The sequence below is a fragment of the Oryza glaberrima genome, chromosome 3 (genome assembly GCF_000147395.1).
Source record: "Oryza glaberrima chromosome 3, OglaRS2, whole genome shotgun sequence".
Taxonomy (NCBI): domain Eukaryota; kingdom Viridiplantae; phylum Streptophyta; class Magnoliopsida; order Poales; family Poaceae; genus Oryza; species Oryza glaberrima.
In genome coordinates, this window is record NC_068328.1 from 20,816,733 (window position 1) to 20,835,860 (window position 19,128).

General features: G+C 44.7%; 3 protein-coding genes and 2 non-coding genes across 6 annotated transcripts; 1 reads left to right on the forward strand and 4 right to left on the reverse strand.

Moving 5' to 3' along the window:
- Positions 1-3,780: 3,780 nt before the first annotated feature.
- On the forward strand, positions 3,781-7,181 carry LOC127765970 (probable polyamine transporter At1g31830). Of its 2 annotated transcripts, none has more exons than XM_052290956.1 (2): positions 3,781-4,048; positions 5,440-7,181. In XM_052290956.1, the coding sequence occupies exons 1-2, from the start codon at positions 4,046-4,048 to the stop codon at positions 6,913-6,915; spliced, it is 1,479 nt and encodes a 492-aa protein (XP_052146916.1). In that variant the 5' UTR covers positions 3,781-4,045; the 3' UTR covers positions 6,916-7,181. The 2 variants fall into 2 exon arrangements, with proteins under 2 accessions (XP_052146916.1, XP_052146917.1); XM_052290957.1 differs by lacking the exon at positions 3,781-4,048 and adding an exon at positions 5,287-5,311.
- A 695-nt stretch (positions 7,182-7,876) lies between these two features.
- Positions 7,877-10,343, reverse strand: LOC127765971 (40S ribosomal protein S3-2). Its single transcript, XM_052290958.1, has 5 exons — positions 10,169-10,343; positions 9,781-10,100; positions 8,651-8,705; positions 8,429-8,560; positions 7,877-8,342 (listed from the first exon to the last, which is right to left on the reverse strand). Exons 1-5 carry the CDS (start codon positions 10,196-10,198, stop codon positions 8,193-8,195), a joined length of 687 nt encoding a protein of 228 aa, XP_052146918.1. The 5' UTR covers positions 10,199-10,343; the 3' UTR covers positions 7,877-8,192.
- Positions 8,997-9,162, reverse strand: LOC127769129 (small nucleolar RNA snoR143). The gene has a single exon (XR_008016697.1). It is a non-coding gene; the product is annotated as a small nucleolar RNA snoR143 (small nucleolar RNA).
- On the reverse strand, positions 9,442-9,612 carry LOC127769130 (small nucleolar RNA snoR143). The gene has a single exon (XR_008016698.1). It is a non-coding gene; the product is annotated as a small nucleolar RNA snoR143 (small nucleolar RNA).
- A 2,086-nt stretch (positions 10,344-12,429) lies between the features above and the next one.
- On the reverse strand, positions 12,430-16,381 carry LOC127765780 (kinetochore protein NUF2 homolog). The gene is made up of 11 exons (XM_052290736.1): positions 16,100-16,381; positions 15,685-15,997; positions 15,388-15,567; positions 14,887-14,976; positions 14,226-14,333; positions 13,894-13,947; positions 13,686-13,800; positions 13,419-13,576; positions 13,039-13,134; positions 12,814-12,946; positions 12,430-12,704 (listed from the first exon to the last, which is right to left on the reverse strand). Exons 1-11 carry the CDS (start codon positions 16,273-16,275, stop codon positions 12,679-12,681), a joined length of 1,449 nt encoding a protein of 482 aa, XP_052146696.1. The 5' UTR covers positions 16,276-16,381; the 3' UTR covers positions 12,430-12,678.
- Positions 16,382-19,128: the final 2,747 nt, after the last annotated feature.

Here is a 19,128-nt window from a genome sequence, read left to right on the forward strand (position 1 = left end):
TCTATAGCACGACGAACAAAACGATTAGTGACTACGTTTACACTTTTGATAATACGGCATGATTTAAAGTAATTGTTAAATTTTTGTTAAAAAAAGAAGAGAAGAAGTTGTCAAACCTTTAATGGTGTGTTTGATAATGGGAAATGGTTGTAGGATTGAGATTGGAAACGAATAGAGGGTTGGGATTAAATAAAAGAGAAAGAATGAATGGTCAGGATTTAAATATATCTTTTGGTAGGTGGGAGATGGAGTATTAGTTACTTCCTCCGTTTCACAATATAAGTCATTCTAGCATTTCTCACATTCATATTGATGCTAATGAATATATATATATATATATATATATATATATATATATATATATATAGTAGAAATTAACCCAAATCAAACACTGTCTTTATGTGGAGAGAGCTACAAATCGAACGTCCGACGTTGTAAAAAAAATCGGACGGTCAAATGTTTTAGTTGACCGTTGGTGCAACATTAAGTTATATATGATGAAACAGAAAAATCATACTTGAAACATATAAAAATTTTGTGAAACACAATTAAAACACATGGTGAAACATATTTCTATCACGTATGAAACAATAAGGCTGTGTTCTTATGTTGAAGTTCCCAACCTCACTCTCTTGTTTACCGCGCGCACGCTTTTCAAACTACTAAACGGTACGTGTTTTGCAAAAATTTTCTATAGAAAAGTTGCTTTAAAAAAATCATATTAATCTATTTCTAAAGTTTTTTTAAACTAATAATTTATTAATCACGTATTAATCTATTGCTCCGTTTTCTGTGTCAAAGGTGAGGGTTGGGAACCCTCACCTAAGAACACAGCCTAAGTTTTTATGGTTTGAACATAAGTTTTTCTTTCATCAGAATATAATCATGTGATATCTTATTGCAAAGATTTAATTATAATGATTTCAACGGTGTGGAAGAAAAAAAGATTTTTAAGATCACTAAATAGTTGCATGCATGCATGCATGGTGTGGAAAGAAAGCGAATAAAATGGTATGAGAGAGAGTAGAGGCACATACATCTCATACTTTTCCAGAGTGAAGCGTTGAGTTATACGTGGTGAAACAAAAAATTCAGTTATTGAAACATTTAACTTTTCTATGAAACATAATAAAAACTCATGTTGAAACATACTGCTACCGCATCTGAAACATTAAGCTTAACAGATTGAAACATACAGAATGTAATGATGTGATATCTTATTATAAAGATTTAATTATAGCAAATATGATTGTGTGATCATATCACATATTGGATAAGTAGATCAGAAGAAAAATTATTTTGAAGAGAAAAAAGTACGAATTACCTCCTGAATCATTGGGTAAGTACAAATTACCCCCTAAACACGAAAACCGGACGTTTTTTACCCTCAACTATCGATGGATGAAAAACCCCCTCTGAACAGTTTTGCAAGCGGTTTTGGTCTACGTGGTAGTCCAGTCAGCAATTCATTTTTTTTAAATAGGCGGGTCCCACCTGTCAGTCTCCCACCCTCTCTTTTTCCCTCACCTCTCTATATCTCTCCAAAATCACTCTCTTCTCCCTCCCTCACCTCGACAGGAAGACGGCAGGTGGAGTGGGCGGTGAAGGGGACAGCGGCGGGAGGAGCTCAGGGCAGCGGAGCTCGGGGATCTTGGGGACGACGGGGCTATGGAGCTCCGGGCAGCGGAGGACGGAGCTCGAGGCGGCGGAGGAGGCGCTCGAGACGACGGTGGGCGGAGCTTGGGGTCGAGGGGGCGGCGCGAGGAGGGGGCGCCGGATCTCGGGGCGGCGGGAGGAGGGAACAGCGGAGGGCGGAGCTCGGGGCAGCGGAGGGGCGCCCGCAGCCGCCGGTGCGCGGCTAGGGATGGCAATTTCCCCCGCGGGGCCGGGTCCCCTGCGGGGACCCGACCGCACGGGGGCAGGGGCGGGTCCGATTTTTGACCCGTGGGGGAGGCGGGGGCGGGGCCCCACATTTTTGCGGGTAGGGGCCAGGGGAGAAAGTTCACCCGCGGGTGACCTGCGGGGCCCCGAAGGGTGAATAGTAAACCTTCAAATGTAGCCCATACAATGCCAAAAAAGGCCCAACCCAACTATTACCAACAAACCCTATAATCCCCATTCCCTATCTCGGCATTTCCCCTTCCCCTCCCGAGTCCGCATCGCATCAGGCAGAGGCGGCGCCAGGGCACGCATCTCCCCTTCACCTCCCGAGTCCGCATCGTCATCAGGCAGAGGCGGCGCCAGGGCACGCATCTCCCCTTCACCTCCCGAGTCCGCATCGTCATCAGGCAGAGGCGGCGCCAGGGCACGCATCTCCCCTTCACCTCCCGAGTCCGCATCGTCATCAGGCAAAGGCGGCGCCAGGGCGCACGCTGCACGACGAACGCATGGATCTCGCCGTCGGTGGTCGCCCTCTGCCCCTCTCCCCTCCCCTCATCTCGCCTCCCGGGTTCTGTCCTCTCCTGCTGGCCGGACAGCCGCGGCATCCGGCGCGGGGCTGGCGAGGGGACAGCTGGACAGACGCTGTGACCGGCGAGGGGATTCACTGTAGAGGTCAGTATTTGTGGAATTGTGGTCCTATGGAGGTCATGCATGCTTCAATACTTCATGGATGGTGAATATGTGTTCTTGCTGATTTTTTTATGATGGTGTGCCAATTATGTACAATATTTTTCTTTGCTAAATTCACGATTGTCTTATACATTTTGTGCTGATTTGATGGAGTTGCTACTCATTGCGGGGCTCCGGTCAGGTTGTGGGGCCCCGCAGGGGCCAGGGCCGGGGATTGATTTGCACCCACATGTCCACTCGGGGCCGGGGCCGGGTGGAGAGTTCGGGGGTCGGGGCCGGGGCCGTTCCAGCCCAACCCGCCCCCGACCCGCCCTGTTGCCATCCCTACGCGCGGCTCGTCGAGGCAGCGGACGGGACGCCCGCAACCAGCGATGCTTGGGAAGGTGGAGGGGCGGCGGAGCGAGCCGAGGATGGCGGCGGGCGAAGCCCGGGCAACGGAGGAAGCGCTCGCAGCCACCGCCGCGCGGCTCGTCGAGGCGACGGAGGGGGCGTCCGTTGCGGTGCTGCCGTCGGTGCTCGAGCCGTTGGCATTTGAGACGGGACTGCCACGTAAACCAAAACCACCTGCAAAGCTGCTTGGGGGGTTTATCCGGTATCGATAGTTGAGGGTGGAAAACGTTCGGTTTTCGTGTCTAAGGGGGTAATTCGTACTTTTTCCTTTTTTCTTTTGAAGATCATTATAACATGTTTGGATCTGTGGAGTGGATAAGGAGGTAGTAGTTTGTCCGTCCGATTTTTATTTGTTGTGTCAAACGTACAATAGAAAGTATTTCCGGAGAAGGTACCGAGTGTTGTAAACTTGGAGAACGATATTTAACTCACTCTTAACATTTTTAACCATGCCACTAGTAGTCTAGTGGAATAGTACATATAAAAGTGGTGTGTTTTAATGTCGTGGTCTCGTGGATATCACTTACGGATGATACTACTTTCTGTAATTAGACTTGCCATTAGTAGTTGGTGAGTAGAATTAAGTATACTGATCACCACCGATCACTTGGTAGTTGGTACTTTCTGGGTTGGAGTTGGACTGTTTCCCACCACCGTCACCGCCACTGCCACCGCCACCGAGATCAGATCAGAATCAGACGAGAAGATCCAACGGCCGACATCGCGCGGCGTCAGCACCGGTGACTCGACTCCACTTGGGCTGCGTATCCATTCACGTGTCCGCCACCCCCCGCGCGCGAGTATATCTCAAAGTCCTCAACCCGTCCCTTCTCTCTCTCTCGTCTTCACATCGCTCATCTCCGCCTCCTCCGAGCTCACTGACAGGTGGGCCCCCTCCCTCCTCCGAGTCCTCGCCGTCGCCGCCGTTGCCTGCTCCGACCTGACGGACGGAGAGGCGGCTGGGGCTCGATCGGACGCCGCCGCCACGGGAGGCCGGAGGAGGGGAGGCACGGCGACCGGCGACCGGCCACGGGTGGGTGGGTGCATGTCGACGGCCGCCGCGTCAGCCGCGCGCGGTAGGTAGATGGTGAGCTCGCACTCCCTCCTGGTTTGGATTCGTTTCCTCTCTTCTTTTTGTGTGTGGCTGCTCGGGGATTTCTTAGCTGCTGATGCGGATGCGGATGAGGATGAGGATGCCGTGTGTGCGTGCGCCCGGAGATCTTCTCTCGTTTTGGTCAATGAACAATTGAGAATTGACCATGGGTGGATGGGAAGAAATCCTAGTGTTCTAACTATTGATCGATCCAATTTGGGCGCACCGTGTTAATCGCGTCTGAATCGAGCATACCCGGATGGAGCTCATAACTTTTTCTTGCAGAATCTGACGAACAGATGCTGGTTTTTAATGTATGTAGGCATTGTAGTGTTCCTCACTTCAGGGTTACCATCTATTGAATTAAACCCTCATGTACTCAATTACTTTTACTCCCATGTGCCATTCAATGTTCTCATACAAAGAAACCAATGAATCTTCAGCTTCCAGTTGCATGCTATTGCTTTCCAGCTCGCCTTCCACGTTGGAAATTGTTGCTTGCAAGTTGTGGTCATTGCTATTTTGTACACTTGGTTATTGGAAATTGTGTTCTCTCTTGGCCTGGTAGAAATTTGGTATACTATGTAAAAAGCTATGCTGTTCAACAACTCTTTATGCTGTTTTAATTCATGTGGGTGTTTTTTTATTCTAGAGGAGATTCATATGGATGTTGAGTTGCGATTATTTGGGCTGTAAGATCTCTTTCAAGCAGGGGGAAAAATCACCTCAGTTGTCGTTGCACCATCCACATAATTTGTTGAATAAAAAATAAACTTCTCATTTAGTTGCTGTCCTTTTCTTGCCACTGTTCATTTCAGCTCTTATTATACCATCCCATAATTCACTAATGAATTCCCGTTTCGCCGCTGTCCTTGTCATGCGACTATATATATAGGAAATTGGATGTAGCATCTCACTTTCACTCTGGATGTCACACTGATATGATGAGCAGAGAATGCTAATCTAATCCCTGGGGTGTCCATGGTGATTTTCTTATGTCATGTACTTCCACCATGGGGCTCATACCTTGCTATGCTTGAGCATTCTCATAGGGAATTGTTGTTTGCCTCTTTATACTGTGTTTATTGCTGATATCAAGGCTACTTGCCTTGTGTGGTTCGTTTGATGGTTAAATTATTCTGTTATCTGCTTTCAGGTTATTTCTGAAGCTATTGATAGCTAGAATAATCTAGGACTCTTCACTGAACTTATTCATAAGTCAACTTAAAACTCGGATATGACAATTGTTTTGACCGAGTATGTAAATTTACTTAGCTTGACTTTTGAAAAGTTCAATTTATATTTCACATACATGTGTTGCATGGTGAAACAAGGAACATCCAATGGATTGCACTTGTGTTAATTATTATTCTTTCCTATTGCAGAAATTAAGGAACACAGCAATAACACGAGCTAACTCAGCCTGTCTTCCAATGGAGGATTGTGTTGGTATCAAGTACAGCAGTGTCAATGAGCGCGAAGAGGGTAAGGGAGGCCATGGCGTCCCAAAGGTTTCCATCATCCCACTCATTTTCCTCATATTCTATGAAGTTTCTGGGGGTCCGTTTGGGATTGAGGATAGTGTCAAGGCTGCTGGCCCACTCCTAGCAATTGCTGGATTTCTGCTGTTTGCACTCATATGGAGTGTCCCGGAAGCCCTGATTACTGCAGAGATGGGCACTATGTTTCCTGAGAATGGTGGTTACGTTGTCTGGGTCTCTTCAGCCCTTGGGCCATTCTGGGGTTTTCAGCAAGGCTGGGCAAAGTGGCTGAGTGGTGTCATAGATAATGCTCTCTATCCAGTCCTCTTCCTCGACTATGTTAAGTCCAGCATTCCAGCTCTTGGAGGTGGTCTCCCAAGGACCTTGGCGGTGCTTATCCTCACAGTTGCACTTACTTACATGAACTACAGAGGGTTGACAATAGTTGGCTGGGTGGCAGTCTTTCTTGGCGTGTTCTCTCTACTCCCGTTTTTTGTTATGGGATTAATAGCTATTCCCCGAATCGAACCCTCAAGATGGCTTGAAATGGACTTGGGGAATGTGAATTGGGGTTTATATCTAAACACACTGTTTTGGAACCTCAATTATTGGGACTCAATCAGTACCCTTGCTGGAGAGGTTGAGAATCCAAAGAGAACACTCCCAAGGGCACTTTCTTATGCTCTAGTTTTAGTGGTGGGGGGATACCTCTACCCTCTGATCACCTGTACAGCAGCAGTTCCAGTTGTTCGGGAGTTCTGGACGGATGGATATTTCTCAGACGTTGCGAGAATTCTTGGTGGTTTCTGGTTGCACTCGTGGCTTCAAGCAGCTGCTGCACTGTCCAACATGGGCAATTTCGTAACTGAAATGAGCAGTGATTCTTACCAGCTTCTCGGGATGGCTGAGCGTGGAATGCTTCCAGAGTTTTTCGCCAAGAGATCTCGCTATGGAACCCCACTTATTGGCATCATGTTCTCCGCGTTTGGTGTGGTCCTGCTGTCCTGGATGAGCTTCCAGGAGATCATCGCTGCGGAGAACTACCTGTACTGCTTCGGTATGATCCTGGAATTCATCGCCTTCATCAAGCTGAGGGTGGTCCACCCAAACGCCTCCCGACCTTACAAGATCCCACTGGGCACCATCGGCGCTGTCCTGATGATCATCCCACCTACCATTCTGATCGTCGTGGTGATGATGCTCGCGTCCTTCAAGGTGATGGTGGTCAGCATCATGGCAATGCTGGTTGGGTTCGTGCTGCAGCCGGCTCTGGTGTACGTGGAGAAGAGACGGTGGCTGAAGTTCTCCATAAGCGCAGAACTGCCAGATTTGCCGTACTCGAACGTTGAGGAAGACAGCACAATCCCACTTGTGTGCTGACCTGCATATGCATGCCATGAAAGTAGAATCCCCAACCATAGCCATGCTAGACGGAAGGAACACTGCGATTTGCGACTTGTTTCGTCTCACGGCTTTTCAAAGCCTCTTCATCTGCCATGTATAATTAGAAGAGAAGCAAGTTCAAAACTGTGATCATGCTATTTGTATACCATGTTGGCGTCAGGGAGGATTGTAAATCCCAGGGCCAGTTTGAGGAAAATACTTCACTTGGCTATTGCCAATAGCACCTGGTTATTCGTTCATTATATATGTGCTGCTGCTCTTGTTAGAGAGATTCTGAGGACAAGCACTTGGTTTTATGTTTTGCTATCGATATATGCAGGTTCTAGAAAATAACATTGTACAATAAGATATGTCATCGCTATCGAGGTTCAGTCAATTCCATTCCGCTATCCCAACCAGTGTGCAATTGTGCATAGGATTTAAGTGTCCAAACAACCAAATTTTTTTCTTAGAATTGCTTAAATGTCGAAACGGCCAATTTTTTTCTTAGAATTGCTTAAATGTCTAAACAGCCAGATATTCTTTTCTTAGAATTACCCAAACTGTGTGTGTAGGATACGTTCTGCTTCTAAATGTCCAAACTGCAAACTGCCGACTTTTTTTCTTACCAGAATCACCATTTAGGCCAATTTTCCCTACAGTTAGAAAACTTGCTGATTCCTGCACATAGGAAAAAGAATATACAGGTTCCGGTATTTCGGACTGCGATATTGATAAGAGCGACTCCCAGTGTTCCAAACTGGAACTTCCAAAATGCAAAGCAATCTTCAAATAAAAAGTTTTCAAATATTTTCTGTTCTGCGTCTAGAATCCAGAGACCAATGATAAGAATCATTAGGGAAAAATATGATCTGAACAATCTAAACTAGTCCTGAAGAGTCACGCAACATCCCCTGCCACCCAACCATCGCCACAGGTAGTCACATTCCATGCAAGATTATAAACGAATAATCTAAACATCAACTGAAACAAAACCGGTTTGCGCTCACAAACAAGATGGGAAGCATTTGAGGCTACAAACCAAGATTTGGCATACATATGACTGGAACTTTTGTCTCGGCAAAACTTAGTTTAAACAAAAATAACATGACACCAGTACATAGCTTTTGTCCATAATAAAACTTAAGTAACCGACTGTTGCATTGCCCTTACTGAAGACAGAGACCTAGCTAGAACTGGCCAAACTGGAGTTTTAAGAGGGTACTGTCAAACATGCCCAAGGCTTCAAAAAGATGTGAAATATCATCATAAGCTTAAGCCTCAGCGATCAACACCGGAGGGCGCAGCTCCTCCTCCTCCTTGGGAGCATGGATGGTTACAAGATCCGGCAGAGGGGTGGTCGGGCCAACCTTGCCCTTGGGGTCCCAGTCGAGCATGATCTTCACCTTGATGCCAAGAACACCCTGCAAAAGATAATGAACAAGTGCGTTGAGCCAAAAAGATCATGAGGTTTTTAAATACTACGATGCTTGAGTTGAACCAAACAAACCTGTCTCAGGAGCACGTGTCTCACAGCCGAGTCAATGTACTCATTGACTGGCTGACCAGATGAGATCATGTAACCATCCTTGAACTTCATGGACTTGGCTCTTTGGGCCCTGAGCTTTCCACTTACAATGACCTGAATAAGAATAAAGGGATCAGTTCAACTTTAATGTGTGTACAAAATATCACATTTGCACATGTAATTTTTATTGTACAAGGAACTAACCTCGCAACCCTTGGCACCACTCTCCATAACAAAGCGAAGAACACCATAGCAAGCCCTGTCACGTAAACAAACATATTAGAGACAATGACATCTGAAAGAAACATCAGCACGACTTCCGCACTAGCTCACACATAACAAAGCTATCATAACAAGGTGACGTTATAACATGATATGAACCAGATGATGAAGACAACAATTTTCCTTGGATTATCATGAAGATAAGCAGTGTACAAAACAAAGAATATAATAGACTTACGTTAAGCATATATTAAAAGAAATTATATGATGTAACTTCATTGAACAAAAAAACCAATCAGACCAAAAACAAGAATGGTTATAGCACATATAATGTGAGATAGAATTAGTAGACAAGCAACAGAAAGGTTGTTCATCTGTGGATCTATCTCAACGGTTGTCTGGCCGCCACTGCTTCAAGAGCAGTACTTTCTTTGTGCACCAGTTTTAACACCCTACCATCATAAAATGAAAGTAGGACTAACTGATTTCTGGTGCAGTCACTATATAAATTCACATGGATTTGCAGCAGAAATAGAATGCTGAATTAATTAAATGACTTGATGAACACACGAAAAGATTGAACAAGATTGCACAGCTCCTAACAAATCTTATCACCAGAAAACAACAGATTCATATATTGACTAGAACTGCCCAGGCACCTACTAACACATCTCATCAACGGTAAACAAATACAATCAAACATTCCATCCTAAATTGTATTGCCACTTGCTAGATTTAACTGTAGAGCATCAAAGTGATCGAATTGTGCATGAAAATGTGAGATAGAATTAGTAGACAAACAACGCATAAGCCATTCATCTGTGGATCTATCTCAACGGTTGTCTGGCCGTCGCCGCTTCAGAGAGCAGCATTTCCTTTCTGCACCGGTTCCAGTATCCCACAAACATGGGCAGGAAGCAGGACAAAACAATTAACCAGTGCAGTACTACAATTCCCTTCAATAGTTCCATATGTCACGAAGATGAATTCATAAGTACTACGTATAAATGAGTAACCAACTAAAACAACTAGTACGTTGCACCACAAGATCCCATCACAGATGCATCCTCCATGACAACAAAGCGAAGTAGCAATTGAAAGGAGTGCTATACCTGCGGACGGCGAGGCCTCCAAGAAGCTTGTAGCGGAGGGACTCGGCCTGGGCGATGGCGCAGAGGCCGCGGTTGACGACCTTCTCGGCGTAGAGCTCGACGCCGTTCTCGGGGAAGTTGAAGCGCTTCTGCACGACGGAGGTGAGCTCCCTGATCCTGCGCCCCTTCTCGCCGAGCACGTTCTGCGTCCTCGTGGCCCGGATGATGATCTCCGTGCGCATCGGCGTCACGCGCACCTCCACGCCGGAGTAGCCGTCCTCGGCCAGCTCCCGCGTCAGCATCTCGTTCAGCTCCGCGTAGAACACGCCATCGCTCACGAACTACATGAACAAAAACCATCAGATCGAGGAGAATCGAATCGAAACCCTGCGAGGGATCTGCACCGTACCTTCTTCTTCTTGCTGATCTGGGTCGCCATGGCTGGTGGTGGAGGAGAAGGAGCAGCGGTTCGCTGCTCCGGCGGCGGAGGCGGAGGCGGAGGCGGCGGCGAGGAGTTAGGGTTTAGTTGGGGAAAGGAAGGCGAGAGGGGAGTGGCGGCGGCGAGAGGCTGAGGAGGATGGAGAGGAGCGGCTTTATATAGCTGACCGCTGATGGGTAGGGTTTGGGGTAACGAGCTCGCGAGAGGTGGACGCGCGGGTTGGGCCCTCCTGCGAACTGGAAAGCCCATTGGGCTTTGTATGGCATGGCTGTGTAGGCCCAAGTATAATTGTTGATGTTTCTCAAGAAGAACAAAGTCTACTTTTACTCTCTCATCTCTTACCCTTGATCAATCACCTCCCCCAAACCGCAAAACAGGGTATAACACCTCCCCCCATATTTTAAAGCCGGTGCAAATCGACTCTTTTTTGTGATTTCGGAAGTGGTTTCTGTAGGTGGGGCCGCATATTTTTGCCATATCTTACTTATGTGTGGGCCCCACCTATAGAAATCGCTTCGAAAACCACCGAAGAAGTCGATTTACACTTGTTTTCAAAAATGAGGGATGTGTTATACCCGGTCTTGCGGTTGGAGGACGCAGCTCGATCCATGGTAAGAGATGATGGAGGCAAAATAGACTTATTCCTCTTTAGAATCAAGGGCAGTTTTGACTCAAGGGCCATGTCAAATAGTGTGATTTTATGGATGGGTGGATCATGGATGCAAACTTCTATGAGTGAGTGAATGAATTGGTTGTCCTTAAATTTGTACGCATGCGTTATGTTTGTCCACAAACTTAAAAAATACATATTATACCGCTAACTTGTTAAATGTATCAACATCAATCCAATATTTGATGTGGCATGTCATAGGGAAGTTCACATGATACCTTTGCTAACATGTTAGCGCATGACTATGGTATTGATTTTTTTTATAGAGTCAACTGGTACAAGGATGCTCACGAAGATGTAACAAGAAAGTAGGAGGCAATGGTTTTATACAAATATAGGATTCGCCTGGTACAAAGATGCTCACAAAGATGAGCTATGCAGTAGGAGATAATGGTTTTTATATGAACCGAGCCTCTTGATGGGTAATACCCATCTATCGTGTTTATATGTATTGATCTATATAAATACTCAAAGTATAAGGTGAAAACCCGAATCTAGTATAGTCTAAGTCAACAGGAGTCCTAGCAATGAATCTTAGCAATGTGGAAATGACTCGAGATTTCTCCTGGTGTCGACTTGGGATGACTTACGTGTTTCATGATTCGAAATATGTTTCTCTTCGTGGGAGGTGATATCTTAAATACTCTCTATGTGTCACTTTATTTAGGTAACTTAAGAGGCATGTTAGAAAATGCCTTGAGTTTATCGTATTAGCATTTTAACGAAACATGGTATGTGCAAGAGCATGCGACAGAGCTATTGTGGAAATGAGGTGGGTTAAAATTTTCACAAACAATTTCCAAAAAGATGGAGAGATAGAGAGAAAAGGGGTTGAACATGTTGGAGCTACCAGGCTGCCTGTTGCTTTGGTTGGCTAGATCAAACACTGGAGTTTGTCACTGAAAGCCGATAACCCAACCAAATTTAGAAAAACTTAAACAAAATTTTGAAACTTTTAGTAAATATATTGTCCGATGTTTTCCACTACCTACCATCATTAGGCCTTGCTCGGTTAATCCCCATGAGGGAGGGATTGGAGGGGAATAATTCCACACCTAAACCTTAAGGGTAGGTAAACCCTAGCTAGTACTCCCTCCGTTTCTAAATATTTGACTCCGTTGATATTTTTAAATATGTTTTACCATTCGTCTTATTAAAAAAATTAAGTAATTATTAATTCTTTTTCTATCATTTGATTCATTGTTAAATATACTTTCATGTATACATATAGTTTTATATATTTCACAAATTTTTTTTGAATAAGACGAATGGTTAAAGATGTGCTAAAAAGTTAACGGTGTCAAACATTTAGAAACGGAGGAGTACGCTGAACGCAGCTAGGCAGCCATGGCCGTGTGTTCGAAGGAGGGGGATGACTTGTGCTCGTGCGCTAGAAGCCTGGAACAAGAAAAGAAAATCGCGACGGAGGAATGAAGAGCAAAGTTGCTACATCCGTCCATATCACGATCTGTGCTCCAGATCTGCTGACCTAACACCACCGTGCATTAGCTTTTTGATAAACACCATTAAACTATACCAAAGGAATGAACTATGAAGACAGATAGTAGGACAGATAATCCAAAGTTTTTACTTGGCAACCTGACACCAACATTTCCATATCAGAGTGACTCAAGATTTTTTTACATAACGACTGCAGATGATTCGATGATGAAGTATTCTCACCGAATTGGTCAGATGAGGTTCAAACAGAGCATAACTGTCACCAGTGATAACAAAAACAGCTCAATTCCAAATTTACAACAGTGGCGCAAAACACCCTAGCTATCTTCTCCAATTGGCTATCCTCTTTTCAGGGAGCGGGGCCGCAGGAGTTCTCTGCCATTCAAAACAAGGAGAAATGAGTTTCATTAGGATTACAACACAGCAGGAAAGCTGAAATGCTGTTAGCTGCAACAAGAAGGTGTCAATTGCTGGATAACCTAACCTTTCTCAATCGACAATGTTGCAGATGTGTCCAATGGCTCCACAGCTTGGCGACCTAAACTTTCTAAAGTTTCTTTGCTCACCTCATCAACTTGTTCCAAGAAAGTCTTAAAATTGTCCTTGTAGCAAGTAAACTGAAGAAGGATTATATTAGCAACCACACATTCTTACAAGAATCACAATTTTATCAATGATTACAGGAAATAGTCCTCTAATAAAAACATACGGCATGTCCAATTTGTTGAAATTTAGCATATATCAGCCGCAGTTCTTCTGCAGCATCAGTCCTTGTTGAATCAACCTCCGCACATAGTTTAGTAGCCTGTAATGATAGAAAAATATGTCCACTGTAGTTGAAAGAGGATCATAGTATTAACAAATAAGGTAATATAATCTACAGGCTTTAGCATATTAGAGAGATGGTCAGGCCAGTCAGCATGTGTTCCTGGACCAACACTAGCGCGTATAAAGAAGCCTCTTTGGAACATTAGATTGTATTAGGTGGCATGAGGCATGTGAACACCGGAAATCAATGATTCTGAGGGAAAAAAAGTTTTCAAAGACATTGAGTTTGAACCACCCAAAATTTCAGGACGAAATCATCACCTTTGCAATTGTTTCCTCTACTTTCCTTTCACGAGGTTCAAGACACTTGAGTTTCCATTCAACTTCAGACCTCAAAGCAGCCAGCTTCTGATTTTCGTCTGCTACTATTTGATCCCTTTCTTTTTCTTTAGCTTTAACACGCTCCTCCATTTCATGCACTAATCAAAAATGTATTCATGCAATAACGTGAGGAGAAAGAGTATTTCAGAATGGAAAGAACATACACAAATTCAGCAATACTACAAAATGTAAGTACAGTTTGACAACCTTTCCCATCCCATTCAATAGTCTTTGTGTCAAGGGCCATAATTTCAACACTTTCATCACTAATCTTAGCTTTGCGCGCTTTGACTTCTTTCTCAAGGGCTTTAGTTGCAGTAAACTAACAGCAATAATAAATAAGAGAGTTAGTAGGGTTTCATCTTAAGATTAAGCCAACTCCATAATGAAAAACTAGCATTGCAGATGTCCAGACCTGTTCTTGTAAAGCCTGGATTTTAGAAGAATGCTTCGACAATTTTTCATAACCCTGCAAAATGGATACAGCATCTGCAGTTATTAATGGATCAGTAGGTCAAGCATCACAAGGAACATCAGTAAGTAGCCAAGTGCCACTCTTGCAACAAGTCAGCCCCAGCAACTGCAACAAACGGATGATCCAGACAATACAGTGGAATATCAGGAAATTGAATCAATACGAAGCAGATGAAGTAACCCTATATTTGCTAGATATTGTTACAGCCAATCGGCAAACACAAGTTACCTTCTACCTTGGGTGTGTTGTAATGAAGAGTGGAACAAGAGTACCTTACTGTATATCTCCAAAGTGGCAGTTTTCTCTTGTACACTTTGCATTGCTATCTTCTCAGCATTCTTCAACTCAGCACGAGCTGTTTTCTTCTCTTCAAGGGCCCTCTGTAATACAAAATAAAATCCAAAACTTAATAGTGACACAAACTTATAAAGATAATTTATATGCTGTTAGAAGAACAAAGTGTTGATCTGATTAATTCAAATATATGCATATATTTCCAAATAGCAGTTGCATAGAAGCGAGGAGTATTAAACTAGTGAAAGTGTGTCCTCGAGAATCAAGACAGAGCATCTGGCAATAACTGCAACTTTTTAATGAACAAATAATATACAGAGTATATACAAAGTTCTACGGATTTGGAAGAATGTCAGTTGTGCATGCAAAAATGATAGTATTTACATTGGATTTCAATTTCCCACAAACTTTTGGAAGAGTTTTAGAATGGTAAATGTTCAAATGTCCCTTTAATATCAGATTACATGAAGAAAATACAAAATACGTAGATTAGCACTAAAAACTAAACATATAGAAGACAAAAACCATTGCGCACAATCACTAGAAACCACCTATGACTGTGGTGAAGTAATTTAGGTATTTAAACAAGACTGACCATCCTGCCTGCGGCAATAGAGAGAAAAGAGGAATAGATCGAACCTGAAGCTTTTCTGGGGACTGAACAATTTTTGACAATAACTTGGAATTTTCTTGGGCTAGTTTCACCAACTCAAAATCGCTTTTGGCAATCTGTATAAAGAAAATAATGAGGCGTTTAGTGAGAAATCGTCTTTTCTGCATATCGGAAATTTCAGCATGTCAGCGAGACCATTTCAGTGTAGCTTAACATATGTCAAGAGTAAATGATAGTATGTTAGAATGTAAATGGGTGTTCCAAACTATTTTTCAATCCATTTATACACAAAGATCATCTTGTCCAAATGGCAAAGCTGTAAACCTTCTGGTTTCTATCCCTATTTGACCTGGAGCGCTTCTGACATTTCTAACCAACACAAATATAGAGCTGCAAAGTTATATAATAAAGTCAGAAAGTTGGACACTCAGACCTAGAAGAGCATTTGGCCTAATATCACAGGGCCAAGTGAAACTTGTAGCACTGTATAGTCAAAGCGGTAAGTAGGATTGAAATGTAAGCACCACCTTTCTGTGGGTCTCCTCTTTCTTGTCATTGATCGCAGTGGCGTTGGCCCTCAGTGCCAGCTGCTTTTTGTTGTACTCTACAAGTTTTTGCTTCAGGGAATTGACCTCCGCCTCTAGCTGCTGAACCATAGGCACCTCCATTTGCGCGGCAAGCTCTTGATCGGCGATTGCCTTCTGATGCTGTACACAGGACAGAATCAAAACAAAAGAGGTAAGTTAAATTGTATATTCCCAGCTAGCAATTCTTTACCTCGAGGAGGAAAGGTGGGGGAGATTGTGGTGCCAGCAGCATCAAACCTCGGCAATCTTGGCATTGAGCTCCATGCACCGTTCATCCAAGTTGGGGAACTCATGGATGATGGGCTGCAGGAGGGCGAGCTTCTCGTCCCTGTAGTAGAGGAAGTTGATGAGGGCGCTGAGGACTTGCACGAGGCGGCGCGGGTCTGGGCGGAGGAGGTCGCGGAGCGTGAACCCGGGGAACTGGATGGACTCGAGGAAAGCGTTGGCCCTCTTGTGGAGGCGGAGGACCCGGATGCCCTCCCTATAGTGCTCCGGGTTGTCGAGCGACGCCAGCGCGTCGAACCCTAGCTGCCCGTCGAGGTCGTCGGCGCTGCAAAATCACCCCACCCCCCACAACTAGTAGAGATCAGCAACAAACACCGAGCGGGCGGCGCCGGCGAGAGGGAGGGGAGGGGAGGCTCCGCGCACGCACCCGGTGGGGTCGACGACGGTGGCAAGGAAGTTGGAGATGACGGCGGGGAGGAGATCCGGCTGCGGGTTGGCGATGTCCTCCGCGCGGAGGTTGGCGGTGGGGGCGAGGCCGTAGGTGTGCAGCGCCTCCGCTATCTGCTCCGGCGCCAGCGGAGGGAACGAGAAGTTGGACGCCATCTTCTTCTTCGCCGCCGCCGTCGCCGCCGCAGCCGCTCTCTCGCCGCCGCCGCCGTTCCCCCAAATCAACAAGGGAAACCAAATGCGAGGAATTTCGAAGGCAAAAAAAAAAAAAATGAAATGCGAGGTATTTGCCCGGTTTCCCGCTTCGTTTTCCCGCTTTGCGGAAGCAGAAAACTCGAGAGCAGATGCGGCGCTTGGGGAGAGTTCTGGGCCCAAAGCCCATACTCGTGTCTAATCTTCTCGATAAAATTTGGCCCAGCCCAAGGTGAGGCAGCCAGTTTCCACTTTCCAGCCCGGGCATCGCGTAGATTGGACCAGCCCACCGAAGCAAAGGGCATGTTCTGATTGTACCCAAAATAAACCTTATCAAATTTGGTAAGTTGGTAATATTATCAAAAATGTTTTTTGAATGAAGTACTACCAGGCATTGGCCCAGTAGTGTATTTTATAAAAGCCAAAAAATATTTATAGGAAAAAAGAAAAATTACAAAAGGCTAACCAAACCAGTTGTCTAAGCTCATCATTCATTCTATACATATGTAGAAGAATCTCATGCTTAAAAAAATTCCATCAGCTGTCAAAAGAAGGATCTATATTCTGGAAAATCTTTCCATTCCTCTGTGCCAACATGCAATGAAACAAATCTCCAAGAATCCTTTTTTCCGAAATCTCAATCTCGCTAGCACCAGCATCTGAAAGAATTCCAGAGAAGTGTTCCAAGCTATTCCTAGCTTCTGCCAACATTTTCTGCTAAAAGGGCATTGAAAGAACAGGTGAATATTATCAAAATTTTGGTAAGATTTCTTATGTATTTACCAAATTTAGCAACAAACTAAATGTAGACATTTTTTTTGGCAACTTTACCAAAAAAAATTGTATGGTTGATAATGGCATCAATCTGAACAGCCCCAAAATCTTAAGAAATTTTCTTGAATTTAAGGATTTTTGAATCTGTCCATTTTAGCTCGGAATTTCTCGATCCAAGTCAAGCGGATACCACCAGGTCCATACTCAATAGGGAATCGTGGAGTTGAAGCCCTATCAAATAGATCTTTTATAATGCCAACGATCTCATCGCCCATCTCTCTAGAACTAGCAAAGGTTGAGATTTTTTTGCTGAGTCATATATTTGTTTGAAATTTCATTGGACTCGAGCAAAGGTAGTGATGGATGTTCTCATCACCTTTGAGGAACATTGGCTCATCGAAGTCTTATAAGCGGTCGATGCTCAATCTGATTGAAGCCCTCGACATGGTTTTACTGCTGCAATGGTAGGAAATGGAAGACATATCCAAAATCTAGCCTACCCTAAGAAGTCAAGGAACTAGATGGCAACCATGAGATTGGTGCTTAAGTTGGAACCCGAAAGAGGAGTTTGAGAACAAGAAGATCTGCGAGTCTGGCAAGATGTAAGAGAAAAAAAATGCACATATGAAAGGAGATGATAGATACCATTCTTTACCTTGTTCCACGTAAGGGCAACATGGATCAATACAAAGCCGCGGACGAATTGTTGTGGAGCAATATCGTCATTGAAATACACCATGTCCTATTCGTCGCAAGATATGTAGTCACCATTGATGTGCAATCACACAAGAAATCACGAAATTCGGGAAGCCAGAGCTTTGAGCGTGATAGATCCAAGCATCCATCCTGGCCAACCACCGATGACGCCAAATTCGTCGCTTACAAGACTAGCCACTGCTAGACTTGTTGCTACCGAGCTCCGTGACTAGTGCAAATGCCTTCCGGCCACTTTATTATGCGTTGGAGCTCCAAATTCATCAATTGTATCGCTCATGACGTCCATCACCGTTATATCCATCGTCTCTAAGTTGTTTGAGCGCTTGATCCACCGCCTCCAAGGCTGACCATCATTGCCACCGAGAAATCAAGGATGCGATAGCAATGCTGTTACCACCACCACCACCACCACCATCCACAAACATCAACCACCTCTTAGCCTACTAAGAAGAGGCTATATAAAAACTTACAGAGATAAAAGTTATAAGAGGTTACTACCACGAGATTGGCCCATCAACGGGATCAATCCGATAACATGGGCGACCCACTTTCTCCTCACCCGTGACCAGAAGTCATCGAAACCGAAGGACAAAAGAGAAAATGAGTCTAACATGGGCGACCCCCTTTCTCCCACCCATAACCAGAAGCCATCAAAACCGATGGACAAAAGGGAAAAATGAGTCGCCTACAAGAGCATAGGTTATGACAAAGAAGAGATGGCTTTGCCCTCCGAGCACTTCAAGAGAGGACATCTTAGTTCCAGCATAATCTAAACTTAGAAACAAGATGCTCCTTACTATTGAAGAGTTAAATAACGACAACTAAATTCTAACCAGCTAAGTGGAGTTTGATAGAATAGTGTTGCATATACGACTATGCAGTACGGCTTCGTTTCAATTAACATAGGAGATGGGGTTATAAGCTGTTGTATTTTAGTCATACAATTCAATTATATAGCAGTATTGAGTTTGATATCTCGAAATTTAGTTTCTTTGATAGTACATAATCCTGCCAGTCCAAAATAAGCGGTGATGATTCTTGATCCACGCCATGCCATGCTATGTGCACAACTGTACATAGTTGTACAGCAGTAGCACATGGACGGACGGATCGGAGGAGGAGAACAGCAAAAGCAAAAAAAACACAAACCAAGATAGATCTTGATCTGACCCGGGGGGAATCTCCTCGGGGGTCCGTGACCTGACCGAGATCGATCATGGATGCCAGCCAGGCCTCCTCCTCCCATCCACCGTCCACTCCCTCCATCCGACGGCCCAGGATCCTCCTCCCTGCGCCCCGCCTCCCCCATCCTCCGCCTTGACGCGC